The sequence below is a fragment of the Salminus brasiliensis genome, chromosome 3 (genome assembly GCF_030463535.1).
Source record: "Salminus brasiliensis chromosome 3, fSalBra1.hap2, whole genome shotgun sequence".
NCBI lineage: Eukaryota > Metazoa > Chordata > Actinopteri > Characiformes > Bryconidae > Salminus > Salminus brasiliensis.
The window spans coordinates 44,299,468-44,327,303 of NC_132880.1; the positions used below are offsets into that span (position 1 = coordinate 44,299,468).

The window sequence follows — 27,836 nt, forward strand, 5'->3', positions numbered from 1 at the left end:
TAAATCTGGTTCAAGCTGATCTCATCCTTAAAGTTTACTGGTAACATCACATATTGAGCAACAGAGCTCTCAGGATCATGAATACGTACCTAAAATTGCACAGGAACATCACTTAAATAACAAAAACAAACTTAAATATGACATTTTCTGCATATTTAAAATACAACTCTTATTTCCTTTCTGAATTTATTACATAAGAAAACACAATCTTGCCTATTGCTTAATGTTTTTTTGTGACATTAAGCAAATGAGCATGCAAAATTTCTTCTAAAAAACTTCTAAATTTCTAATTTCATCTCTAGTTACTCATGCAAGTGCATTTGTAAGTAAAACCAGACTGTTCAGAGTGTTTGTGTGAAGTGTACAGAGAACAGCAGCTGGGAAGGAGATAATAAAATAAGGAAAATAATAAACTTCTGATTTAAGGTTAGTATGGTCAAGTCACATGGCTGTCATGTCAATTAATATTATTCAGTATTATTATATATTCAATATTATTTTCATTGTTGGATGAAGTAAATTAAGGAATTCTGTGCAGGTTATGAATAAATGTTATCAGGAAAAAGAAACATCGGGCTGAACGATTATGTTTGTCTCTGATTAGGAGACCCAGGCCGGTGAGGAGAACGGGAAGCCTGTGGAGTGCCCCCTGGACAGGGAGGAACTCGGGAGGAGTTCATGGTCTTTTCTCCACACTATGGCCGCTTACTACCCTGATACACCCAGCACAGCCCAGCAAAAAGAGATGACCCAGTTCATCAGCCTGTTCTCAAAGTTTTTCCCATGTGAAGAATGCGCTGAGGACTTAAGATCAAGGTGGGTTGAACTCATTGTTAAAAGCACAAGGAGATTCTGATAAAAGCTGTCCACTCATGTTTTTTGCTACTTCTCCTTGTGCTTAAGTGCTTTATAAGTAACTTATAGAGGGCTTAATTACTGTAGTGTATTGGCAGTACAGCAAACCCCCATTCAGTACAACTTACTGCTTATTCACATTTGGCCAATTAATCAGGAGCCAGAGTGGCTTAATATCATATTTAAGAGGTGTGCTACTGTATCTAGCATGCAGCAAAAGTGGAACAGTACTTAAAGCCCACAAGGTCAAATAATAACCATTTAGTAACAGTATATCACCTCTGCCACAATGTCAACTTTACAGGAGAAGGGAAAACGCATCTTGGCTTTCAATGGAAGTTAATGTAATGAATGGAGTATTTCTATCAGTCCATTCATCATGATTGATACACAGTGTTCAGAACAATTGACAGATTCACATTATCTCCAAAAGTGAAAACTGCAAATATGGAGATTTGCTAGTTTGGGCCTTGCCCTCAGCATATGATGATTTGGAAACTCAGAACTTTGGGCTGGAGTTCAGGCAGCTTCTGCTTGTAATAGGAAGCCAGTCCCCCATCTCTGATAAGGAATGAGGGATGAGGAGGCAGGGTGGTAAAGGGTTGTGAGAACCTTTGTTGTAGACACTTAAACAAGGTAGAGATGGTATTTATAGGATGTTAAATTGTGAGCAGGGGCTTCAGTTATGTTCCTCCTGTTAATTTTTGTTATTTCGTAACAATCATTTCTTATTTTTTGGCGTGACAGCGACAAGTTTTGTTTATAATCAAAACAATCTTTGAAAAAAAGGAAGTGGTGTTTTTGGTCTCTTTGGTATTCTGATTTGTCAGTCTTCAGTGGAATCAGACCAGACTTCAGTGTAATCAGTCCCACATCCCATATTTCAGATCTAGGAACAGAAAAGCCCAATGCAAGAACCTAAATGCATTTGTTTTCATTGGTTTTGTATTAAAATCTCTGTATTTATATATTTTTTCTCCTTGTTGTGTTAGAAGGACGGATGGTGCTCCATCCAAAACTTCTGGGTTGAGTTGGGTAGTTAGGGATGATGATGAGGTGGGGTGGTGATCATCCAATGATCATCCATGATCATTCTGACCTCACTAATGCTCTTGTCACTAAATGGGGAGTAGTTGGGGATGATGATGATGAGGTGGGGTGGTGATCATCCAACATTCAACATTCTGACCTCACTAATGCTCTTGTCACTGAATGCAATGCTCCCAAATCTAGTAGAAAGCCTTTTAACTAGACAGGAGACACAGTTTCCCCCATAAAAGCAGGACAAACTCTTTTTTAATACTCTTGATTTCAGAAGAAACAATGAATGGGCAGATGTCCCAATACTTTTGTCCATATAGTGTATCAATCAGCCCTACTTAATAGGCTCTTCTTACTGAATGCGCTCCAGTCTCTACAGCAATGCTCCAAAATCTAGTAGAAAGCCTTTTATCTGGGCAGTAGAGACGGCCCCAATACTGATGTCCCAATACTTTTGTCCATATATTAAATGAAGCTTATTCCGTCCACTTTATATCAGATGTCCCAAGTAGCTAAACTTCCTGAAATGTGATTGCTGTGTTTGGGTGGTTATGGTCAGTAATGATGCTCTAGGCCTGCTTCTCCTTCAGTTTTCTAATGTTGCTTTTGGCTGTTTGTCCCCTTTTTGACTCATCATTTCTTATCTTTTGCCAGATTGAAAACAAACCAGCCAGACACCAGCAGCCGCCACAACCTCTCACAATGGCTGTGTCGTCTCCATAATGGCATCAACATCCGATTAGGCAAGCCAGAGTTTGACTGCAGCAGAGTGGACGAGCGGTGGAGAGATGGCTGGAAAGATGGCTCTTGTGATTGACACTGACACGCCCTCCACAGCTGATTCACTAGGAAACAGAAAACAGAACATCAGCTTCTTTGACCTTTTTGCCTTTGGCCATAATAATTGTAGCTGGGAGTGGCTATCATGAGTCCCATACTAATGCGTCAGTCATACTGCTGTTCATTTGAGCACCTTTGGCCCGATATAACGAGGATTTATATCTCGACAGATGTCACAGTGTGTAAGTCAGAGTCTTTTAGCCTGTGAAGATGAAGTTTTTGCATTGCATTATCTCCTCTTAAACGGCACTGATGGTAATGATGCTCATATGGATCTTTCATATGCAACAGTTTGCAATAAAGGAAGTGTGGCACTGATAATACGGTACACCAGTATGCCCAAAAGTTTGTGGACGTCTACTTACACAATGTTTCTTTTGAAATCAAGAATGTAAGTAGAGAATTAGCAGTAGAAAACCTGGTCTGATTTAAGGGTTTTACTTTTAATGGAAGTTAATGTAAAAAGATTGAATTCCAAGTGATTGATTTTGGAGCATTTCTATTGGTCCATTCATCATGAAAATCTGATGCAATGTAAAATAACAACGGCCAGATTTAAATTGTTAAAAAATTAAAAACAAAGATGCAAAGGTGGCGACACAAGCCTTTTCCCGACAGCAATAATATACCTGACCTTGTGTGTGGTGGTTTACCAGTGATGCTTTAAGTAAAGAGCCCTAGTACAGAGCTGCTACCTCTGCCTTCCATTTACATTTACGGCATTTAACTGACACTCTTATCCAGAGAGACTTACAAGGTTCCTCATATTACAGCAGTGGTCCAATGTAGTGTTAGGAGTCTTGCCCAAGGACTCTTATTGATGTAGCGCAGCATAGCCACCCAGACCGGGAATCAAACCCCAGCCTCCCACGCAGTGTGGTAGCTCTTTAGCAGGTAGTGGCGTTATCTGTTGCACCACACCAACCACAATTTCTTACAATAACTGATTGACCGCCAGTGATGAAGACCTGCCCAAAAGGTCCAGAGTGATTTTTGCTTCATGAAGCTAGTCCCACCCACTGGAAATCAAACCTTGATTGGCTGATTCTACTGTCAGTTCTGTGTTAGGCCTTCAGTTCTGCCTGTGAAGTCCTAACGACCTCCTAAAAAAACTGGTCAAGCGTGGCTAAAGGACAGCACAGGAAATGCTTTCGTTTGAGTTGGATGCCTCCCACCTGACCTACATAGTCAGCAAGCATGACCACCTTGTAGACTATGATGGCCATCATGGCGATGCTGGTTGACCAGCTTGAAAACTTCACCAAACTTAGCTAGGTCCAACCAGTATGACTAGCTTGACCACACTGGAAAAAAAAAAAAAAACAAACCTGGCCAGTTTGATCAAGCTGGTTATGCTGGTTAAGGTGGCTGACCATCTTAGCTCTTGAGCAGCATTGGAAAGCCATTGGGCTTGTTTTGGGGTATAAGCTGGTCCAGCTAATGCCACCAGCATGACCAGATTGAGCAGTTTGTTAAGCTTTACCAGGCTAATCAACCAGTATGACCAGCTTGGCGACGAGCGACTTAATCAGCTGGCTTACCAACATAGGGTATATTTTGGCCTGGATGCCCAGCTTTTTCAACATCCAGTTAAATCCACATTGGGCTGTTTTCCATTCAGCCTTCAAAAATGAAAAAAAAAACACTGATGATGGAATAAGACTAGTATGGTAATCTGGCAGATATCAAATATAAAAACATATACATTTATTCAATGATTCATTCCCAGAACGTGTATGTGAGGCTGTGCAGCTGCAGTGTGCAGACGGGATGCTGACAGTAGATGCTGCTGTTGAGCCAGCCAGCTGCAGCAGAGCGCGTTTGGGAGTGCGAGAGCGCACAGGCCATTGCCAGGCGGAGGGGTGTGTGTATGTATGTGTATAGTAGATGTGCATGTGTGTGTGTGTGTGTGCGTGTATACATATTTCGACCCACACAGCCTTAAACGTGAATAACCGTGTGAGGGGAAAATGGACGGAGTGGGGTCTTTCGGCGCTGGGAGAGCTGGCAGTGCGTTCGACCCCCTTTCTTTCATCAGACAGCCGCAGACCATTCTCAGGATATTATCATGGGTGAGTCTTCCTTCACGTCCCAGCGCTGTTTTCTGGCTTGTGTGTGTCGCTTCGTGAGGATGCACATCATAAAAGACAGTCAGGGCAGTACAGCACACAGCCTGGCCATTACTAACACCCATTGACTGCTATTGTGGACGCTGTGTGTGTGTGGGTGTATATATATATATATATATATATATATATATATATATATATATATATATATGTGATGCTGTAGCTCCATTTAGGATCACTGTGCTGATTTATGATGTGCTGGTGCTGATGGTGGTGGTTGCTGTGGAGGATGCTGTGGAGGAGGATGCTGTGGAGGAGGGACTGGGAGTCAGCTAAGGAGTCGTCTCTCCTCCAGCTAATAACTCATACACCATAAAAATACACACACCCTCAGTGTTTTTTCTCCTGATTATTTCTTTCGTTTCAATTAAATTGGCTCATGAAAGACCACCAGCTGACCACCGCCTGCCCACTGCGGCAGGCCTGCGCTGTATCAGAGCGATGGTTCAGGAGGAGCAGTGGAAAATGTCGATGTCAGAGGCCAGCTCTGCTGCTTGGTAGCTGGGCTCTCTCACTTGCCTCTTGCCATTTCATCTCCTCCGTGTTTTTAATCCCACCATTTTGATTGGCTGTCACGATTACTATGCACTTGTGGATCTCCTTGGCCTTAGTCGTGTATATACTACTTTACTAGGGTTGTGGAACACATGCATTGCTTAAAAATAAATACAAATACTAAACAATATGAGCTCTAAATAATATACTTTTATATAATTAAATGAAATTGTGCCATAAAAGTCCCGTCTAGTATAAAAGTCCTGGTATTCTGACTCTGCAGATGGTGGTCCAGTCAAACTTCATCATTTTGGCCTCTGAAAAAATAATGATAATAAAAATAAATACTAATCAATATGTGCACTGAATTAATACTCTCTCATTTTACACAGTTGAAGTCTAAAAGTCCTGATATTATGATAACTGATAAATGAGACAGTGTGAGACAGTCAACACTAATCATTTTTGGTGCTGAAAAATAATGATAATAAAAAAAAGTACTAAACAATTTGTACACTTAATTAATACTCTAATATAATTATACAATTAACAGGTGAATTATGCCATCCGTGTTGTGTGGTATTAAAGTCCTGATATTGTGATTATCATGCAAAGATTTGTGTCTGTGAGCCCGTCAAATGTAATAATTTTTGCTGCTGAAAATTAATGATGATAAAAAAAGTACTAATCAATATGTGAGCTGAATTAATCTTCTAATATACGTTTACATTATTAAAGTGTGCCATCAGTATTGTGTAATATTAAAGTCCTGATATTGTAATAATTGTGCAGAAAGTGCTGCCTGTGAGACAGTCAAACCTAATCATTATTGGTGCTGAAAAATAATGATAATACAAAAGTACTAATCAATATGTGCACTAAATTAATTATCTAATATAATTATACAATTAAATTATGCCATCAGTGTTGTGTAGTATTAGGTCCTGATATTGTGATAATCGTGCAAAGAATTGTGTCTCTGAACCCATCAAACTTAATCATTTTTGGTGCTGAAAAATAATGATAATTAAAAAGTACTAATCAATATGTGAGTTAAATTAATATTCTAATATAAGTTTACATGATTAAAGTCTGCTATAAGTCCTGTGTAGTATTAAAGTCCTGATATTGTAATAATCGTGCAAAGAGTTGTGTCTGTGAGCCCGTCAAATGTAATAATGTTTGCTGCTGAAATAATAATGATAAAAATGACTAAACAATATGTGCACTGAATTAATAATTGTATACATAATAATAATTGTCCAAACAGTACTAGACAAAAGGTTATTACTATAATATGTTACATAATGAAAGCATGCTATAAGAATCTGTGGTGTATAAAAGTCTAAAAAAGTATAGTACAAAGAATGATGCCTGTGTACCAATAAAATGTACTATGCTGCAAAATATTAATATTCTAATATAAATCTACACATCTGAATAAATTTACATAATTCCATGGTATTAAAAAAGGATGATCTGATAATTGTTATAGAAGTTATAAGTAAAACCCATTCAGTTATTAAATGTAGTTGTTTGCAGCACTTCAAGCAACAGTTTCATGTACTATACTTCTGTATCATCATTATATTTACACACCTACTACCAGTGAATGTCCTGCAAGTCTGATAACAGAGCCATGTGTAAGGTTTAGTAATAACCAGCATTACTACTGTAGATTCTGGTCACTGTGTGCATCAGAGCTAGATTATGGCCTGTAGTTTGCTGAGCCAATCCTTTCAATAAGCAGTGTAATCAATTAGAGGCAGGCAATATGTCTTTATTAGCATATCTCTATGAATTATTATTGTGATGCACGTATTTAAAGACCATAATTAGAGCTGTTTAACTGGATGTTTAGAGTAAAAAAATCTGCCTCTTCTGGTATTGTTAAAATATTGGAATAAGAGTTGTGTATTGGTATGGGATGTATAGTGAACATATCTTTAAATACTGTGCTACAATACTTGTACTATATTACCCACCCATAGCACTATAATATATTGCTTAGGGACCCTAAAGACCCTAAAGACATTGCCAAAAAATCATGAAAAACATATGTGTATATGATATATGTAGACCTTATGCATAAAGTATTCACTATTTGTTGTTCATTGATTATAAATTATTAGGGTGGGTGTTTTGTTAAAGTCCCTGATTTGATTTAATAAAGCAATGGAAGAAAGAGTAACATCACGTTCATCCTCTTAATTCCAGATCTTCTCCATGGTGGTTTTCGGCTCTATAATCAACGAAGGCTACGCCAACAATGGAAGCGAGCGGCTCTACTGCGTTTTCAACAAGAACTATGATGCCTGCAACTATGGGATCACCATTGGTCTCATAGCTTTTCTGGCCTGCATCTTCTTCTTGATCCTTGACATGAAGTTCCAGCAGATTAGCAGCGTTAAGGACAGGAAGAAGGCAGTGATGCTGGAGATTGGCTTTTCAGGTAGACTTTGTGGGGCACTGTACATTTTCAGGTTGGAACCGTGGGCAGGGGCTCTAAAAACTGGACGTAGTTAAATGCCCTATCAGTGTTTTGTCAGTGTGACCATGTGTGTTGAGCGATCTGTAAAAGGACGGTGTGTTTGCAGGTTTCTGGACGTTCCTGTGGTTCGTTGGGTTCTGCTTCTTGGCTAACCAGTGGCAGCGCACCACGCCAGACGAGCTGCCCTTGAACCAGGGGGCTGATGCAGCAAGAGCTGCCATTGCCTTCTCCTTCTTCTCCATCTTCACCTGGGTTAGTACAGCATGAACTGCTCAAAACAGGCCAGTCAAGCCAAGCCAAGCTCTGTACCGTTTGGAAAAGAGAAAACTGTGGTTGCATACGGATAATCAGACAGACCGCAAATTTTGAACCTCTTGTCTTTCTGATCCCACAAGCTGAGGTGGAGGAGGAGGAAGAGGAGGAGGTAGACAGTGACAGGGCAGGCAGAAAACAGGCTCATTTTCCTCTAAGAATAACATCATGACCTATCTAAAGTGCATTAGATTGCTCTACTTACTGCGTTCAGTCTGCAGGGGTTGTAGAACAGCATCACCTCCTTTTTTTCCGTCACAGGGAATGAAGATGAGTGGGATGTTGAGTGGTGTGTCATGTTCAATATAAGCCGAACTTCACCACTGGGAGGCTCATGTTAATTTATGCGCTTAGATGCACAAGCAGCAATGACAGGGTGGCGGTAGAATTGCTCCTTTTCTGATCCCCATTTTATTCTTTTTCCTATCTATTAAATGGGTCTGTTTACTAGATGTGGATTAAGCCTAAACTTGGACTAAAATGAGTCCAAGACTTAAAGTCATAGCTTGGTGAAAACCTTATAGGCATTCGGCTACTTTAGGTTGCACCCACTGTTGCAAATGAACACACACAGAGCTTGTCTAGTCCCTGTAGAGAAGCACTGCCAATAGAGTAGGACTCTCTGGAGCAGATATACACAAACCTATTGGTACCATGCTGCCCAATGCCAGACATGGGCTAGAGGGGTATAAAGCCCCCCAGCATTGAGCTGTGGAGCAGTGCAAAAACCGTCCCAGCCGGGGGAGCAGAGAGGGTAAAGGGCCTTGCTCAAGGGCTCAACATCGATATCGATAACCCGGCGCTCTAACCGCTGAGCTACCACTGCCCACTAGCTGGGGTAAACTGTTACACACGGAGTACCTTGTTGCTACAGTCGCTAAACTGTCTGATAAATTGAGGTGACACTCACTTCACACCAGCTCAGGTGTCAAACCTGGCAAATCTATTTTTGAGCACAAAGTAGAAAAGCTAACGTCAGCACAATTACACTGTGACCCTCTACGGCAGGCTTTTAATTAATGTACACACACAAAAAATGTGTGTGTGTGGGGGTGAGTTTATTTAATTGTTTTTATTGGGAAGCAACACCCCCTCATAAATATTGAGCCCTTCCGACATGTATATAAAAATAGGCATTTAGGTCACTAAATAGATACTACTACTATTGCCATCTACAGTGCCATCCCCATGAGAAAAAGACTGAAATCCCTCCCCTCGTAAGACAGCCATTCCTTCCCCTTTGTAGAGATGTTGCTGTGCGATCACTGAAGATCTGGGTTCTAGACATAACGCCATCTTTACACTCCAAAACACTGAATGGAAAAGTTATGGCACATTTTCATTCAGTCAAAGACTCTAGGGTTAACATGCACAGATAAGCCAAACCATCATGAGCACCTCAGCGTCTAATAATGAAAAGGTTGGGAGCTGCTGGTGGTCTGATGACACATCATATGGATTCTCTAAGCACAAATAACTGAATCAATTCTCTACAGGGCACAAACATTAATGTAAACAGTTTATTATTGACTTTAATATTCATAAAAAATGAAATATTACATATTTAATGTGCCATTACTTTTGCACACACAATATTTATTACATTATTTGTTTTATTTCTTATTTTCTATATGTAAAATTAAGTAGACAAACAGTAATCATGCCAAAGCGTGTCGTTGTAGAGGATGTGACTTACGTGTTCACACATCAACACACATACTTGAACCAAATGTCATGCACAAACATGCATAAAACTGTATGTTTTTATGTTATTATGATATAATCAACATTCACAGTCGCTTCACAGTCTGTGAATGGTCATGTTTTGGCTCATCGGTTCATTCTGGACCTGCTATTGCAATTAATGGTTAATGTCATTTCATTAGTTCCTTTGGTTGATTTCCTAATGCACTTATACAGTGAAATAAGTGTCATGTCAACTCTTGTTTCTCCCACAACACAGGACAATTTCTTTTTGACCACTGTGTGTGTGTGTGTGTGTGTGTGTGTGTCAGTATGCACACAGTCACATAGAAAGCAAGCAAGTCTATTTGAGCTTACGTGATGTGGTCAGATGAGTGTGTGTGTATATATGAGTATGTATGAGGCTTCAGGCATACAGTTTAGCACAAGGCTAACCCAGTGATTATAATTAGCCTTGTAGCTTCACTGCAAAAAACTAAATGTTTTGAGCATTAATATTGGTCCATTCAGCATAACATTTAAAGAACTTCAATACACTATATTGACAAAAGTATTGGGACGCCTGCTCATTCATTTTTCTTTATTAAGAGTTTATCCTGTTTTTGTTGGAGTAACTGTCTCTACTGTCCAGGAAAGAAGGCTTTCTATTACATTTTAGAGGAGCATTAATGTGAGGATTTGATTGCATTCAACGACAAGAGCGTTAGTGAGGTCGGATGTTGGATGATCACCACCCCACATCATCCCCAACGTACCTGATGGAGCTCCAATCATCATTCCAAAGAACACAGCGCCACTGCTCACAGTTAGTTCAATGCTCGGGGCTTTCTACCACCCCTCTACCCTTCTACCTGGCATTAGGCATGGAGCCACAGGCACAGAGTCCTATCATACTGGCAGTATTTCTTTACATGGGCTAGACAAGCTGTGTGTGTGCATTTGCACATCAATGCATTCATGAAAAGGGCTGGATGTTATGCTCCAAGTGAGCCTCTCTCTGATGATGTGCTTGCGTTCTGTTTCAGGCTGGTCTGACTGTGAGAGCAGTGCAGAAGTATCTGCTGGGAACCGACATGAGCCTCTTCACCACAGAGCACCTGGATGGCAACCAACCCGTCCAGCCTTACCCCACCGGGCCTGGCCCGGAAACCGCCGACACGTACCAGAGTCCACCTTTCACTGAGAACCTGGACTCCAATGCCCCAACCTACCAGGTGCCCATTTACTAGAGAGGTGCCAGCCAGGGTCCATGTGCAATGTAAGCGACCTGTTAAAACTAGTGTGAATGGGGAGGGAGAGGCTCCGGCCTTTCTTCAAGCTGACATGGTGTGATGATGTTCATAGGTAGTGCTGTGCTGTGACCTTCTGTACAAGAGTTCGTTGATTGTGATTTCACTTTTACTTGGGTCTATATGGGTAGATAAACCTTAATTCATCAGGTCGAATCAGACAGAAGCGAATAACAACACCCCCCCATGTGTGGTAGGGTCTGTCGTGGTCACCAAAACAAGGAAGATTCAGATTAGCCTTCAAGAGATAATATAATGTAGGCAGCAGCAGAAAAACTGAGATACGCCTTGTGAAAAACCCTCAGTGCTGTTTAACGAACGGAAATGGAAAATATGCATGTACAATATAGCCTATTATTAAGAAACCAAACAAGTGCCATGCATCGAAATAACATGAAACAATACTGTAGCTGTCCAATAATGTGGGGAGAAAAGAAGTGCAATATTTAAAATCTCTCACCAACCATGAAAGCGATCCTCAAACTATATTAAAGTACAATGTTTACCAGTTAAAAGCTGCCAAACTGTCAGCCGTTTGCGTTGCGAAGCTGTTTCAGAGGGCAGTCGTCCTCAAAGAAGGAAGCTTGGGGGCTCCATTGTAGATAACAGTGTCTTATGTGTTGAAGATTTTCTCAGTGTAGCGAGCAACCTGCCAGTTCAGTGTTTCGGTAAAGCCAGTACAGGTGTTTGCGTCTGAATAAATCCATGTGGGTTTTATTTGACTGTGTTTTAGTAGGTTAGGGCGTGTGCATACCACAGATGGCGTTACCCTAGGTTGGAAATTCGCCCTAAAGGAGGAGTCCAGAATCCTAATGCTGGTGTCCATGAAATGAATGGATTTTGATGTTGTTACAATAAACTATTATTGAAGGTTCTGAATCCAATAAAGGCTCAGTCTGAATGCATTGGAAACCATGAGAAATACTGTCAACTTCAATTCTGCGTGGGGTTTTAAAATATAGACAGTACTGTGCAAACATTTTAGACTTATCTGGGCGTTGTATTTATAAACAAACTGGTGGTTCTCCATCACTGTGTTCATCATTAGAACATCTCCAAAGTTCTCCTTATGGAGTCTAGTATTATTTAGAGTTCTCCTCAGATCAACACCTGGTTTGGTGGTAAATCAGGGCTTAATGATGGTAAATCAGGTGAGCTGCTGCTGCTGGAGTTGAACACATCCACGCTGTGCTAGCTGGACTGGGGGGCATCCAGGAGAAACCAAGCTCTGGTCTTCTGACTAACTCACAAGATTTCACTACTTTCTTCAGAATGAGAAGCTCTTGCTCATTTTACTGGATTTATGTTCACCTGCTTCTGTTCTAATAGGATCTAGAGTTTCAACAACATCTCCCTACTTGATGATATAAATGTTTTTTAATAATGTGCCTAAAACCTCTGCACAGTATTGTATGACTTGCTGGAGAAGCATTAAAAAATACTGTTGTAAAAAAAACCTATTCAATGAGGCTCTCGCATTGCAACAAGGGCCTGGGGGGCACAAGTTCCAAACATGCCAAGCCATGCCGCTTTGCCATCAGCAGCCAGAGTCTGAGAGAGCATAACTGGCCATGCTGTCTCCCCTCATCACGCCTTAAAGCAATGTTGGCCGGCCCAGGCGTCTGTTAGCTGGTGTGGTGGAGCTCGGGACACGGGGCTTTCCTCTGAGCGTATTGGCTTCCTGGCGAGGGGCGGTATCTGGCTTTGCATGTATAGGAAGAGACCTGTGAAGTCCTAACGCTACAAACAGGTGGGTTAATTGGCAGTACCAAATTGGGAGAAAAAAAAAAAAAATCAACAAGACCTATTTGAGAAACGAGTCTGGATGAGGAATTGAAACCGCAGTGCCACAGTACCTTTCACCCCCCTCACATCCCCAGCACACAGTCAGATGTTTTTAACAACGTTTGGTGACCATCATCAGGGCTTCGTCTGATATGTGGTAGAAAATCACTACTGTAACTGTTCTCAGAGAGAGAAACATACAATACATGGCATGTAACTGGAATCTGTGTGTGAAAGTGGTCAGGGTTTTTGTGTCTCCTGATCGAACACTGCACCTAAAATAGTTACAGTACTTTATGGACCACTAGATCAACGGAGATTCTGCTGGCTTTAATATAGTCTGTAACTGCTGGTGCAAAATATGGCACCACTGAAAGAGGGTACAGAATTTGGAGTGTGTGCTGTTTTACACGCAACTTCGTAACGTTTTTGCTAATCTGGAGCATAATTTGCACCAGAAAAAAAAAGATTATAATATACTATATAAATATATGCATATAGGCAGAGAAAGAGCCCAGAGACTGGCTTTTTAATTCTATTACACTGTAACATTTGACATCATAGCCTTTCTTGTGTGTTAACGCTGTATACTGAAGACTTAACTGTTGTCAACTTGAATGTCTTTGGACTGCAGTCGTCTTAAATCATGAAAATAAAAGACCCGTTTTTCATGAGGAGCTTGAGCCACCTTCGACTTGCATGTCTCTTATTATCATCGTCACACAAAACCCCTGTATCTCCGAAATGGCATTTTCCCTAGAAGAAAGAAAAAACCTCCTTAACGTTCAATGGAGGTCAGTGTAAACAGATTTTATTCCACACCATATTGGAGCATTTCTCTTGGTCTATTCATCATGAAATATGGACACAATGTCTCCAATTCAGCTTCAAAAAAATCGAACCGTGAAACATGGAGGTGCAAGGTTTTTGAGGGATGATGTATTTGACCCTGTATGTTGTGTAGTTTAACCGCGACTCCTTCTGTAAAGAGCCCTGGCACATGAGCTGCCACTGCATTTTGAAAAATGAATCGAATCCCAGCTATGATCTGATCATAAGTGACCATCACAAACAACAACAAGGCCTGGAGACGCATTGTAATCCAATCACTCGAACCACATTCAGAGGTGCTCAGAGGTCCTGTTCACACTTAGCATTAACATGTGTGAACGGGGTATAACGTATCACCAAAGAGTCCTATATTATTGGCAGGACTTCTCTACAGGGACAAGACAAGCTCTGTGTGTGCATTTGCACATGTGTCAGCAATGGGTGCCACTTAAAGTGGCTGAATGCTTTCATTTGAAGGGGTGTCCATATACATACATAGAGTATGTGTGTGTGTGTATATATATATATTTTTTATTTATTTATTTACCGACCAGCCACTTCATTAAAACCACCATTGTGTCCATTTTATCAGCTCTACTTAGCAGCACCATATAGGAGCACTGTGTAGGTCTGTAATTCCAGACTGTAGTCCATCTGTTTCTCTACATACTATCTTAGCCTCCTTTCACCCTGTTCCTCAATTGTCAGGACCCCACAGGACTGACCACCACAGAGAAGGTATTATTTGGGTGGTGGTCATTAATCACTGCAGTGGCACTGACTGACCTGTTTTAAACACCTCGGGATCATTGCTGGACTGAGAACAGTCCAGCAACCAGAAATATCCAGCCAACAGTGTCCTGTAAGCACTGATGAAGGACAAGGGGTTGACCAACACAAACTGTGTAGCAACAGATCAGAGCTTCAGTCTCTCACTTCACATCTACAAGCTGGAGCAACTATGCAGGAGTGTCTAATAGAGTGGACAGTAAGTAGACACTGTTTAAACACTTTAGCAGCACTGCTGATTCTGATCCACTCGTACCACCAGCGCAAAACACGCTACTAGCACACTCGCCACAATCATGTCAGTAAGTTTCACTGCATAATACCAGCTCTTTGCTGGTCAGTGCTGGCGGGTCCTGATCATTGACAAACAGGATGAACACAGTATGTGGTAAACAGAGCTGATAAAATGGACAATGAGACAAGAAGGTGGTTTTCATGAAGTGACTGTGTGTGTGTGTGTGTGTGTGTGTGTGTGTGTAAATATTTTTCAAATGTATACATATTTTTAAATTAAAATGGCTATTTTGATTTAAACAACACATCTTTATAAACCTGGTTCTTTAGGGAACCAAAAGTGTTTCTTCGATGGCATCGAATAGCAGAACCTTGGAAGCACCTACATTTTTAAGAGTGTAGGTTTAGTCACTGCTCACACAGTGTTGTTCATTTAAACAGTTAACCTAAAATATTATCTAAATAATAAATAATGCTGGAAGCATACGGAACGGTGTGCCACGTGCAAAATATAATATTATTATAAAAAATTACAAAAATATTAAAGTAAAGACTGAGGGCAAGTGAGGGTGCACTGAAGATTCACCACCACAAAAATTCAAAAATCTGACAGCTGTCCAAGACGGATCACTTTTCAGCAGTCACTGATTTTTCATCATTCAAATAAATGTACCCCCTTTATTTTTGTTGTTGATTTTAGAAGCAGGTAATGACATCTTCAGAGTGAAATGTTGGAATATTCACGAAATAAATAACTTTCAAAAATGCAGCAAACTAGAATTAGAAAACGACCATGCTGAAAAGCACTGGTAGAAACCTGAAAATGACTTTAGAAAAACAAAATAGTGATGTGGGATTAGGAAATAATGGAATATACAGTACTAATTAATACTTAAACGTAAATATCCCTTCAGGTACAACCTCACTTTTTTAAATTGGCCACAAAGACTCAGATTAGTCTCTTCTGTTCAGCAAAGCGGTTTTATGGAGACGGTTCGAAAAATTCCCCAAAGTATGGACCTGTAGCACTACATTTCAGATGAGCCCTCAACCTCAAACATCCATGACCCTGAAAACGCATCAGTCCGTGTGCTGGGGCGGTGACCCTATTACTGGCAGTTAACTGATGATCTTGCTTATGGCCTGGAGGGATGGAAAGTCGTCATCTCCGATATGCAGGGTCTTATGGGCATTGAAGTCTTTGAGGGCCAACACCTGCTTGCAGGTAGGACACACTTGGCAGTCCAGTTCGAGGCTGTTGTTAGAGTTACCTGTCTGCCAGGCTTTCTTTTTGTTCTTCTTGGGCTTGGAGCCCTGCTGCTGTTTCTCCAAGACCTTAAAGTCCGCATGGGCAGCGAGAAGCTCCTGCTGTTTCTGGGTGTCTGGGAGAAGAACCAACAGCTCATTGAAGACCCTGATGAAGCCGTCCCCCAGCAGCTCCTGGCAGCTTTTGTGGTACTGGGCAGCAGTGATTACACCCTGGGGAACACAAGAGACACCCGATCTTCCACAAACATCTAATAAAATGACTGGTTAAAGCATATACAAGCTATAAAACATCAAAAAACATATTTTCCCCCTTCAATGAATCTGTGTGAATGGGTGGGGCCCACACATTACCTGTCTAAATTGGCCAGAATAATTTTTGAATTCATTGAACTTGGTTTCATCATTTTGGAGGAAGTTCTTTACAGATTGAATAAGGTCCATGTTCCTCTGTTGGAAGTTTTCAGGCATTTGATATGTTCCAAATGATGAGGGAGATGGTCTGAAATAATAAAAACCCAAAGTAGACAAAGATAAATAGATGTAGGGAAAACAGAATTATCAAACATGTAAAAAGCAACACCTTAACGTAACACATATCAGACATTGGACACTATTTTCTAGTATTAACATCAATAGGTCCCTTACATTTTATGCCTGCTTACCTGTTAAATGCCGGCACCGCAGGCTCTACATTAACGTTGAGGGGTACACCAGTAAATCCTGGTGGAGGCTTGCTGACCACAGGTCCAAGACCAGGAGGAGGAGGCAACCCGATCTGAGTGCTCTTCAGTGGGAATGTACCTTTAAAGCCTGAAACAAAAACATAAAACAAACGTTAAAAGTGAGTTAAGGGTTAAAACTATGACAAAATGACTATTTCTAGAGGTTTCAAGAAGAATGGGACATTCATACCAGGTGGAGGTTTCTTGACAGTAAGAGCAGGGAAATCCTCTTCTTCTGTAACAACCGAAATAGGCTGCTTCTTAGGAGCCGGCGGTTCTTCGGGAGCACTTGCAAAGGAAATAGATTCAGCAGTTTTCTCCTTATAACCATTTATAAATGTGCTTGTTTTGGGAACCACAGGACCTTTGGAAACACTGACATCTGGTGGCTTGGTCTCAGGAACATTTTCTTTGTGAGCTGCGTGGGTTACCAATTCCACATTATGTGAAGAGGTCCCAGAAGGGGTGGTCATAGCTTGCTTCTTCTTTTTACCTGCTTTGGCATTTGGCTGTGAACCAGCCTTCACCGTTAGCAGAGAGGAGATCTCCAGCATGGTGGGTACAGCACGGATCTCCTGGGTCGTTTTACCACTGTGAGGGTTCTCGTCGTCCGAGGAGACTGGAGACTTCACTTTAGATGCAGCTCTGGCGCTTTCTGAAGAGGTAAGCTTCTTCTTGCGTCGGGAAGACGTGAGGGCCTGAGGAGCACTGCTGCAGGGTGGTGGGTCACTGGCCGTAAACACAGAGGAAGAGTGCATGGGAGGTACCTTAGTTGGCAGAACCACAGGTTTAGTGTTGGGCGCCACAGGTTTGCTTCCTGCTTGGGACCAAGCAGATGTCGTGCTCCCCTGGGTTTTTTGGGGTTTGATCTTCGAGACAAGTGCTGGGAAATCTTCTTCTTGGAAGGAAGAATGCTTTCTAGCCGGAGCTACATAGGGTGTGGTCATTGGAGTTGAAACCGCCGCACCAGACTGAACCAGGCTTGGAAAATCATCCTCTTTGAGAGAGACAGGAGTGGGTTTGATGGTGCTGGGGGAAGAAAAAAAAAGGAAAAAGATACACCACAAAAGCAGGTGAAAAAGATTTCGTTGCAGTTTGGAAATCATGTGTAATGTCCAATATGTACATTACAAATTACATATAATAGTATCATCATAAATGAAAAAAAAAAAAAAAAAAGATAGAATAAACATACCTCTGGATGGGTGGTGGTGGAGCTGCACCAGCCCCTAAAATTGGAAAGTCCTCACCCCTGAGTGGACCATTACCCTTCATTGATCGCCCTGAAATACATTTTTTGTTAGACAATTAAGTACTGTTTTGTAAAAAAAGAAAAAAAAGAAAAAGAAAGACAAAAAAGTAACCACAGACAGCAACAGATCTGAAGGGGCAAGTTAAAAATTAGCTCATGTGCAAGTTACCTCCAAGATTATGTCCACATTTACATTTAAAAACACATGAAAAGACAAAACTTGGGTGGTGAAAAGGCACAGCAAAATAGGACAAATGGAAAAGGCTCTCATACACCGACTTAAACTTACAGGTTCAACATGGTAAGGCTCTTGGACCCAACCTGTCAATCTGACATTGTTGCAGAACACAATCATAATCCCCAGGAAAACAAAGCAGTGGAAAAAAGACCAAAAAAATTTAATCAACGGGAAAAATCAGAACACATTAGAAAACATCGGTTGCTGTGGCTTAGGATAAGAGCCTGTTATGACAATACCTCTTCCATATACAGAGGGTTTATTATTGGGAGTCACGCAAAAAAAAAACTTGTATCTGCAAAGTGACAACTGAATAGGAGTTGGCAATATAAAAACCTTCTCAACTTTAAAAGGATGGGTTTTCAAGTCATTTTGGATCATTTTTTACTGGTCCAACAACCTGGTAGATTTAAATTTTGCCACAAATGAAAGGTTTTGGCATGACTGTGACATTCTAGAGAACTGACTGAACAATTAGTACAAAGATTGTAGCAAGAATTTAATTAAGTGAGGCAATCAAACCTTCTGAAGGAATATACTGCGCTATATGATTCTACTCCATTAGGGTTGTACTTTGCCTCAGTTTTATTGCCTAATTAGTGTGCAGATGTTCTGTATATTATCTGTGACTTCAACCACCTACATCTCCCCCAATCGTGCCCCTTATTACCATAAACGAAACTAACATGAAAACGGAAAGTGAAGAACTTACTCGTTACCTGTCATAGCACAGACATGCTTGTTTAGAAAAAGGAAAACATAACTGAACTGCAACGTCCACCAGAACATATACTCAACGTAAACAGTATATAGCGAGAGATAGAAAAGTTAGCTTTGGTGTTTTCAGTGCATGACAGTCTAGTAATCATACCTTAATATGGTCAGGAGATGGAGGTGTGCCTTTGAGTAAAGCCCAAAAACTACCTCATAATTATTACAATATTCACAGTAATATGAATACTAACTAAACAAAACCTAAGCTAAAACTACTAATGCAGCCTTAATATATAATATCTAGGAGGAAAGGAGAAATTTTATCAAATGACTTCTTGTTCTAATGGTAGCATCCTATTACAGAACCACACTGGAATTTAGTGAGCTCTTTAGAGCCACCCATTCTTTTACTAATGTGTATAAAGGAAGACTGCATTGCTAGGAGCTTGATTATATACACATGTGGCAATGGGGCTGAATAGAACACCTTTATTCAGTGATTCAGAAGTGTGTCCCAATACTTTTGTTCTACAATGTACGTATAACAAATTGTTAGAATTTTCTTGTGGTTTTTAACCCTTACTTTGTAGAGTCCAGCCAATGCATTTTTACTGTTTTAATGTAAATATTGTCTAACCCCCTTTTCCTGATAACATTAAAATTGTCAACCTACCCTCACCCCAGTCCCCCTTTTATCTTCCTTCACTTGCTCCCTCCCCCCAACCCCAGTGTGTTGATCAACAGGACTTTCTGCCTGCATGTGAATAGAGTCACAATCTGAACATCCACTCTCCTATAAGCCAAATTCCTAACACTTTACTTGTCATGTGTTTGACAAAAAGCCTTAAGACCTGTGTGGAGGAACAATGCCATCCGTCCGTTTCTGTGCTCCTGCACACCACAACCCACAGACAAAGCCTCTGAGCTGTGATTGACCTGTGTGCGATTCTGTCACAATCTGCAAACAATTAAAGTCAGATGAGAAAATCCATAATTCAGTGTGCAGCTCTTTACCTTGCACATCACTAGGAGGTTTGACGGCACTTCTACTGCTTCTCATCTCGTCCGTGTCCATTTTCTCCTCCTTGCGTGGTTTTTGGTTGCCTCGCTCGTGCACATGTCCCCGCTCGTGCACATGTCCCCGCTCGTGCACATGTCCCCGCTCGTGCACATGTCCCCGCTCGTGCACATGTCCCCGCTCGTGCACATGTCCCCGCTCTTCCTGTCGACGGAGGGCCTGCGAGGCTTGAAGAGCAGCAACCAGATCACGATCCTCCTCCTCTCTGCACACAACAAACGACAACTGTGTCTTAATACACTGCAAAATCCAGTGGACATTAAGAGGCTACTGATTAGATATGTCCTGATCCAGTCCAGTGAATTGAGATTGGGCCAATCCAGACATTTTATTGGATCGGATCTTGGCTATGTTACCAATCCAGTTCCAGTGTAGTTTTTGCCACGGTGTTCAGAGCGCCCTCTGGTGTCCTCTCCTCCTAGGTGCCATTTTAAACTGTGGCTTAATTATTTACAGAAATCTGAAAATCTAATTGGATCGGTATCAGACGATACTCAGCATTAAGATCAGATGCATCACTTGGATCAGATCAGGGACACAGCTTTCCTGCTGATAAGAGGTTACTGTGATGAGACTGACTTACCGATTATACCTCCAGCTTCTTACATTGTGCTGTCCACCGCGGCCTCCTCCTACTCTTCCAGGCCGTGCCTGTCTGTTGAAGCGGTCTACTTCCTCATAGTCATCCCCACCAACCATACCTTGAAAAGTCATCCAGAGGGTGTTACTCAGTTAAGATCAGAGACCAGCACAGAATGACAACACAAGACTTTCTACCTCACTCACCATCATTCCTTCTCTGCTGTCGAGGGGCATAGGTAAACTGTATGTCGATCTGGCGATTCTGCCGCGCCTCAGCCCGGTTCTTACTGTGGGCGGCTGCCTTGTGGGCCTTGTAGTCAATCTCCGTCCGAAAAGCATGCGTGAACTGTTCTGTGCTGCAGCGCCCTTCCTCACACAGGTAATGGCTCTCTCGGAAGTGCTCGCTGAGGTACTGGTAGTCACTATATGAACAAAAGCAGATTTCAATGACAAAATAATAACAATAATAATAATAATTCTATGAAGCAGCTAAACCTGTGGTAAAAATACCTGTAGTATTCCTGTGCTCCATCCGCATCACAGAAATGGCAAAAGAAGTGGTCTCGCCTCAAGTGCTTAAGCAGCTCGTCATTATCCAGGTATCGATCATCGCAGAATTTACAAAGTGGATGGCCACGATGAGAGGTGTCATCCGGGTCCCCTTGCGTCCGATGTCGAGCCAGGTCCTTGCGGTTGTACCATTTTCTCTCATAGGTGAATATCTGAGAACATACAACAAGAGGGAGATTACCAAATACTAACCAAACAGCGAGTCAAATAATGGCAACTAAAGTTCAGCACTATACACTAGAACATACCTTTAAGTGCTTAGCACATAGCTTGCAGCAAAAGAGCTCATGCTGCTTCCTCATGTGTTGCTCCAGCTCCTCAAATTTGGAGAACACTTTGGGTTCGGGACATTGTGGACATTCTGAGAGCAAAATCCTCCTGAATTCAGTGATAAAGGTATGTGTGAACATCTCATAAGTAAAAAAAAAAAAAAGGTCATTTTTTTGTATAGTGTATACAGCCAAATCTGCAGGATTACTTGAGTCATCACTGTTCTTCAATTATTATTAGGGTATTATTTTTTCGCACTTTGAGTATTACTCAAGCCAAAACCTTTTTGAACATTTATACATTCCCAGGGTAAAAACTTACTTTTCCTTTCATATAGGCCTTGGTATTGGTTACAAATCCTAAAGGCCAGGAGATTCTCCTCTTTTATTTGCTAATCAGTTCTCATATGTTTAAATCAGGAAAATCTGACATGACGATATTTTGTTGTTTGGCAATTTAAAAATTATATATAAATTATATATAAAAATGTGTGAATTCAATAATCCAACATGTCATGATACTGGAAATACACACATGTATCCAAGACTGAAGTAAAAAAATTATATCGGGCAGAAATTATCTGCCTCTGGTAGATAAATCATGGAAAAGTGGAACAATGTGAACTGTCCTTTCGGAAGTTGCTTAATTTAATTAGCATCCATGATCCAGCACATCCTGTGATATGACTGTTGCGCATGTGCACATTGTGATGACGCTGAAACGAGGTTGTGAAGCTCTAGTTTTCATTAAACCCTCAACAAAATTCATATCAATGTAAAATTACACTCAACTGAGCTAATTAGTAAACACACGAGTATGGCCAATTAGTCAGTTCACTACATTACCCAAACCCATACAAACTTTTTCATTTGTCCGAAAATACATTTACCTTTATTTACACTTACACTGTCATTTAACTATAGCATTGGCTACATACACAGATCAGCCAGAACATTAGAACCACTGCTGAGTAGGTCCCTCTTATGCCAAAACAACAGACTCAACAAAACCTCTGAAGGCGTCCTGTGGTAAGTGGCACCAAGACGTTAGCTGCATGGATTGCATCAATGAGCCTTGGATGATCATTACCCTGTCGCCAGTTTACCTTCCTTGGACCCCTTTGGTAGATACTTACCCCTGCATTCAGGAAAAAACACTCTAGACCTGCCTGTTGTTTTGGGGATGTTCTGACCCAGTCGTCTAGCCATCACAATTTGGTTCTTGTCAAAGTGTCTGAGATTCTTACGCTTGCCCATTTTTCCTGCTTGTAACAACACACCACTTTCAAGAAGCGATTGTTCACGTGCCGATTACTCGATCCTCCAGTGACCGATGCCACTGTAGATTTACTTCATCTGTCAGTGGTGTTAATGTTTTGGCTGATCTGTGTACTTTTACTGTTAATTGAGTAGTTTTTTGACTCCCACTTAGGCCCAGTTTCTCTGTACTTCTGTGCAAATCTGAATAAACAGTCATACGTACCTGAACTGGGCGAAGATTTTCCCGTTGCTGAAATAGATGTCGTATTTCTTCTCACTCTGATATTCATGATGAGGAAGAGCAGCAAATGGTTCAAGCTTTTTTACAAATGCAACCTGAGAGAAAACAGATTTAAACACACATGAAACCATACAAGAGAAGCTATTAACAAACAGGTGACGCTATTAAAAATAAATAAATAAATAACAATGACAGATAAGCGACTGCCGCTGAACTGACAGCACCCAGAAGGGGTCCAGTCAATCTATCACATGTGATCGTATTGCTCACATCCATACAGTGTTGACTCTGGCCTGTGTAAGTCTGACACGTTGATCAAGCAGGAGTATCATCTCTGCCAGGAGACCCAGGAGAACTATGACGAACTGTAAGCACTGTAGCTGATTAACTTTCATAACCCCTGTTAAACAAACAACTTAGCTGGAGAGTGACACACATGATTATAGACCTTTAAATAAGCTGCCATAGGAAGTTAACAGACCTGACTATAATAAACTAGTAATAAAAGCAGCATGATAAGACACCAGTGAATATTTAATTCATATAAAAGTGTCCCTGACTGCCCATTATTTACAAATGAACAATGAAATAATCACTGCATATGACAAAATGTATTGCTCACAGCAAACTAAAACCTATCAAACAATTATTTAACACCTTAAACTATCAATCACTAAATTCACAATTTTACCCTTAAATATACATATTCGTGTGTATTGTTCTGGTGCATGCAGTGCATAGAAAAATCAATCAAGGGGCAGAAAACATGTATCTGAGTGTTTTGTTATTAATGTAATCAATTAAGATTCATTGAATTACTTTATTTTACTATTTAAGGAGCTGAATAAGCTGCTATAGTATGTTAACAGCTGTGAACACCAGAGAATATCATTTAAATAATCAAAATAATTTAAATTCTTTAAATCTGAACCATGAAATAATTAATTTTATAAACTTGGACTGTTTATTTGAACTTCTGACCATAAAATATATAGGAGTTATTTATATTTTATCTACCAACTATAAATGTGATCGATGTTTGACCTGTCTAGTAGTGAATCTTGTTTACCCCTTTAAAGCCTGAAGCTTTAAATAGCTGCCATCTGAGTGTTTCTTTGAAATTCAGACTTATCTATATATTAGATATTATCTGTATACAATCTAATTGTCAGAAGGTCAAATAAACACCCCGGTTCAGGCTTTAAAGGGCTGAATAAGCTGCTATTTAATCAATTTAAATAATCTCTCTGATTATATTAACCCTTTAAAACCTGAACCATGAAATAATTATAAATTTCAATTTATAAAACTGACCTTCTGACCTAGTATATATTAGTTATTATTTATGTGATCTAATAAAAGCGATTTTTGATAGGACTAGTGAATATCCGTTTAACCCTTTAAAACCTGAAGCTTTAAATAACTGCCAAGAAAAAAACTCCTTATATGTTTAGTGTTTATTTGACCTTCTGACAAGGCTGTATATAAATAATATCTAATATACAGAATAGTCTGAATTTAGGATAAACACCCCGTTCAGGCTTTAATGGGTTGAATAAGCTGTTACGTTACAGTAAATTAACACTCTGACTTTAATACGCTAATAATGAAAGTAGTATGGTAAGTGCCACCAACAGCTGTAACACCACTGAATATTAATTTTAAATTATATCTCTTATTATTTTAACCTTTTTAAGCCTGAACCATGAATAATTCCCACACATTTTTATAGATATAAAACTGGAGTGTTTATTTGATATATTATTGTTATTATTCATATATTATCTAATAACTGACAGTGTTTTTGATAGAACTAGTAAATCTGAAGCCTGAAGCTTCAAATAACTGCCAGATAAAACCTCTAGCTATAAAACTGGAGTGTTTATTTGAACTTCTGATTATATTATATATTGTTGTTATTATTTATAATTGATCCAATAACTATAAAAGTGATTTTTAATAGCACTAGTGAATCTTAGTTTAACCCTTTAAAACCTGAACCAGAGAAATATTACATTTTATAACCCTGGAGTGTTTCTTTTAGGTTTGGACCATATTATGTACTATTGTTATTATTCATATATTATCTAATAACTATAACAGTGTTTATGATAGAACTAGTGAATCAGTTTAACCCTTGGTAAAATCTCTAGCTATAAAACTGGAGCGTTTATTTGAACTTCTGATTATATTATATATTGTTGTTATTATTTATAATTGATCCAATAATAAATAATAATATAAAGTGATTTTTTATAGCACTATAAAACTGGAGCGTTTATTTGAACTTCTGATTATATTATATATTGTTGTTATTATTTATAATTGATCCAATAATAAATAATAATAATAATATAAAGTGATTTTTTATAGCACTAGTGAATCTTAGTTTAACCCTTTAAAACCTGAACCATTAAATAATTGCCAGAAATATTATATTTTATAACCCTGGAGCGTTTATTTTAGGTTTGGACCACATTATATTATTATTGTTATTATTCATATATTATCTAATAACTATAACAGTGTTTATGATAGAACTAGTGAATCAGTTTAACCCTTGGTAAAACCTCTAGCTATAAAACTGGAGCGTTTATTTGAACTTCTGATTATATTATATATTGTTGTTATTATTTATAATTTTTCCAATAACTATAAAAGTGATTTTTAATAGCACTAGTGAATCTTAGTTTAACCCTTTAAAACCTGAACCATTAAATAATTGCCAGAAATATTACATTTTATAACCCTGGAGTGTTTCTTTTAGGTTTGGACCATATTATATTATTATTGTTATTATTCATATATTATCTAATAACTATAACAGTGTTTACGACAGAACTAATGAATCAGTTTAACCCTTGGTTAAAGCCTGAAGCTTCAAATAACTGCCAGATAAAACCTCTAGCTATAAAACTGGAGTGTTTATTTGAACTTCTGATTTTCTTATATATTGTTATTATTATTTATAATTGATCCAATAACTATAAAAGTGATTTTTAATAGCACTAGTGAATCTTAGTTTAACCCTTTAAAACCTGAACCATTAAATAATTGCCAGAAATATTACATTTTATAACCCTGGAGTGTTTCTTTTAGGTTTGGACCATATTATATTATTATTGTTATTGTTCATATATTATCTAATAACTATAACAGTGTTTACGACAGAACTAATGAATAAGTTTAACCCTTGGTTAAAGCCTGAAGCTTCAAATAACTGCCAGATAAAACCTCTAGCTATAAAACTGGAGTGTTTATTTGAACTTCTGATTATATTATATACTGTTGTTATTATTTATAATTGATCCAATAACTATAAAAGTGATTTTTAATAGCACTAGTGAATCTTAGTTTAACCCTTTAAAACCTGAACCAGAGAAATATTACATTTTATAACCCTGGAGTGTTTCTTTTAGGTTTGGACCATATTATATTATTATTGTTATTATTCATATATTATCTAATAACTATAACAGTGTTTACGACAGAACTAATGAATCAGTTTAACCCTTGGTTAAAGCCTGAAGCTTCAAATAACTGCCAGATAAAACCTCTAGCTATAAAACTGGAGTGTTTATTTGAACTTCTGATTATATTATATATTGTTGTTATTATTTATAATTGATCCAATAACTATAAAAGTGATTTTTAATAGCACTAGTGAATCTTAGTTTAACCCTTTAAAACCTGAACCAGAGAAATATTACATTTTATAACCCTGGAGTGTTTCTTTTAGGTTTGGACCATATTATATTATTATTATTCATATATTATCTAATAACTATAACAGTGTTTATGATAGAACTAATGAATCAGTTTAACCCTTGGTTAAAGCCTGAAGCTTCAAATAACTGCCAGATAAAACCTCTAGCTATAAAACTGGAGCGTTTATTAGAAATTCAGACTATTCTACATATCAGGGATTATGAATATACTCTAATATAATCTACTGAGTGTAAAGGAGGTGTCAGAGGTTTCTGGCAGTAATGTGGTGGTTAGGGTTAGAGGGCTGAATGAGCTGCTGCGTTACACCAAATTAACCCACTTCACTTTAATAAACTGGTCATTTAAATACTACAGAAAGCTTCCACTGAACATCAATGTAAATAATATCTCGGATTATTTAAGCCCTGATTTATTGGCAGTGCTTTTTTAGGCAGCCTCCGCTCACACTCAGCTAGTGTGGCCAGCTAGCTACAGTAGCTATGCTAAGCTATGCTATGCTAAGCTAACTAGCATTAGCCTAACGTTACATGTCAGGCGCTCTGGGGCAGAACTTTTAGCCAGTCCGGCTAAACTGGGCTGAGCTGTTCTGGTCTCTCGGTTCTGGTTAGAGAAGGTTAGTTATACACACTGACACACCGTCCATGGAGCGAAGTTTGATGGAGTTAGCTAGCGAGCTAGTGCTAGCTGCTGAGTTTCTAATATAGTGGGGATTCACAGCCAGCCAGCCAGCTTCAGATCTGACCCCCAGTTAGGTTAGGCCTGTGAAGAGCCCGGCCGGTGGAGGCTAGCTCCCCGGCCTGCCTATGTGGATGTGTTAGGGTGGAGAGGCGGCACCTTGTCGAGCTCCTCCCGGCACACGGCGCAGTATTTCTGGTCACACAGCACCCGCATCTTGGTGGAGCAGCGGTAGCACACCGGGTGGTCACACTTCCCCACGGCGAAAATGTCGATGTCCTGGCAGCACAGCACGCAGGTGCTCTCCGTGTCTTTCTTGGTCGTAGGTTCCATGTTCCCCCGGGTCTGAGGGGCTCTCGGTGGGTCAGACTCGCCGCTGTTTTGGTTTCTGTCTTCGGCTCGAAGCGGCAGCGAGGCAGCGGCGGAACGACTGCTTACGTAA

At 39.7% G+C, this 27,836-nt stretch overlaps 3 protein-coding genes across 3 annotated transcripts in view; 2 read left to right on the forward strand and 1 right to left on the reverse strand.

Moving 5' to 3' along the window:
- gfer (growth factor, augmenter of liver regeneration (ERV1 homolog, S. cerevisiae)) overlaps positions 1-3,081 on the forward strand; it is a 5,328-nt gene extending 2,247 nt beyond the window's left edge. Inside the window, exons 2-3 of the mRNA XM_072676339.1 lie at positions 605-816; positions 2,551-3,081. Coding sequence (XP_072532440.1) covers positions 605-816; positions 2,551-2,713 — 375 coding nt within the window. The 3' untranslated portion in view covers positions 2,714-3,081. The remainder of the gene's footprint in view (positions 1-604; positions 817-2,550) is intronic.
- A 1,426-nt stretch (positions 3,082-4,507) lies between these two features.
- syngr3a (synaptogyrin 3a) lies at positions 4,508-13,629 on the forward strand. The gene is made up of 4 exons (XM_072676338.1): positions 4,508-4,808; positions 7,578-7,812; positions 7,958-8,103; positions 10,893-13,629. The coding sequence occupies exons 1-4, from the start codon at positions 4,707-4,709 to the stop codon at positions 11,094-11,096; spliced, it is 687 nt and encodes a 228-aa protein (XP_072532439.1). The 5' UTR covers positions 4,508-4,706; the 3' UTR covers positions 11,097-13,629.
- On the reverse strand, positions 13,273-27,833 carry znf598 (zinc finger protein 598). The gene is made up of 12 exons (XM_072676336.1): positions 27,554-27,833; positions 22,973-23,085; positions 21,469-21,598; positions 21,161-21,372; positions 20,855-21,072; positions 20,652-20,769; positions 20,005-20,273; positions 17,982-18,069; positions 16,977-17,815; positions 16,727-16,874; positions 16,416-16,563; positions 13,273-16,274 (listed from the first exon to the last, which is right to left on the reverse strand). The coding sequence occupies exons 1-12, from the start codon at positions 27,725-27,727 to the stop codon at positions 15,915-15,917; spliced, it is 2,817 nt and encodes a 938-aa protein (XP_072532437.1). The 5' UTR covers positions 27,728-27,833; the 3' UTR covers positions 13,273-15,914.
- Positions 27,834-27,836: the final 3 nt, after the last annotated feature.

What these genes read in the sequence shown, in the direction of transcription:
- syngr3a (XM_072676338.1), top strand. Translation starts at nt 4,707, where the DNA reads ATGGACGGAGTGGGGTCTTTCGGCGCTGGGAGAGCTGGCAGTGCGTTC. An exon ending in TTCTCAGGATATTATCATGG is followed by an intron (nt 4,809 to 7,577) that starts GTGAGTCTTCCT and finishes TCTTAATTCCAG; the next exon opens with ATCTTCTCCATGGTGGTTTT. An exon ending in GCTGGAGATTGGCTTTTCAG is followed by an intron (nt 7,813 to 7,957) that starts GTAGACTTTGTG and finishes GTGTGTTTGCAG; the next exon opens with GTTTCTGGACGTTCCTGTGG.
- znf598 (XM_072676336.1), bottom strand. Translation starts at nt 27,727, where the DNA reads ATGGAACCTACGACCAAGAAAGACACGGAGAGCACCTGCGTGCTGTGC. An exon ending in ACCTCCTAGTGATGTGCAAG is followed by an intron (nt 18,070 to 20,004) that starts GTAAAGAGCTGC and finishes AATGTATTTCAG; the next exon opens with GGCGATCAATGAAGGGTAAT. An exon ending in TGTCAAGAAACCTCCACCTG is followed by an intron (nt 16,875 to 16,976) that starts GTATGAATGTCC and finishes TTTTTGTTTCAG; the next exon opens with GCTTTAAAGGTACATTCCCA.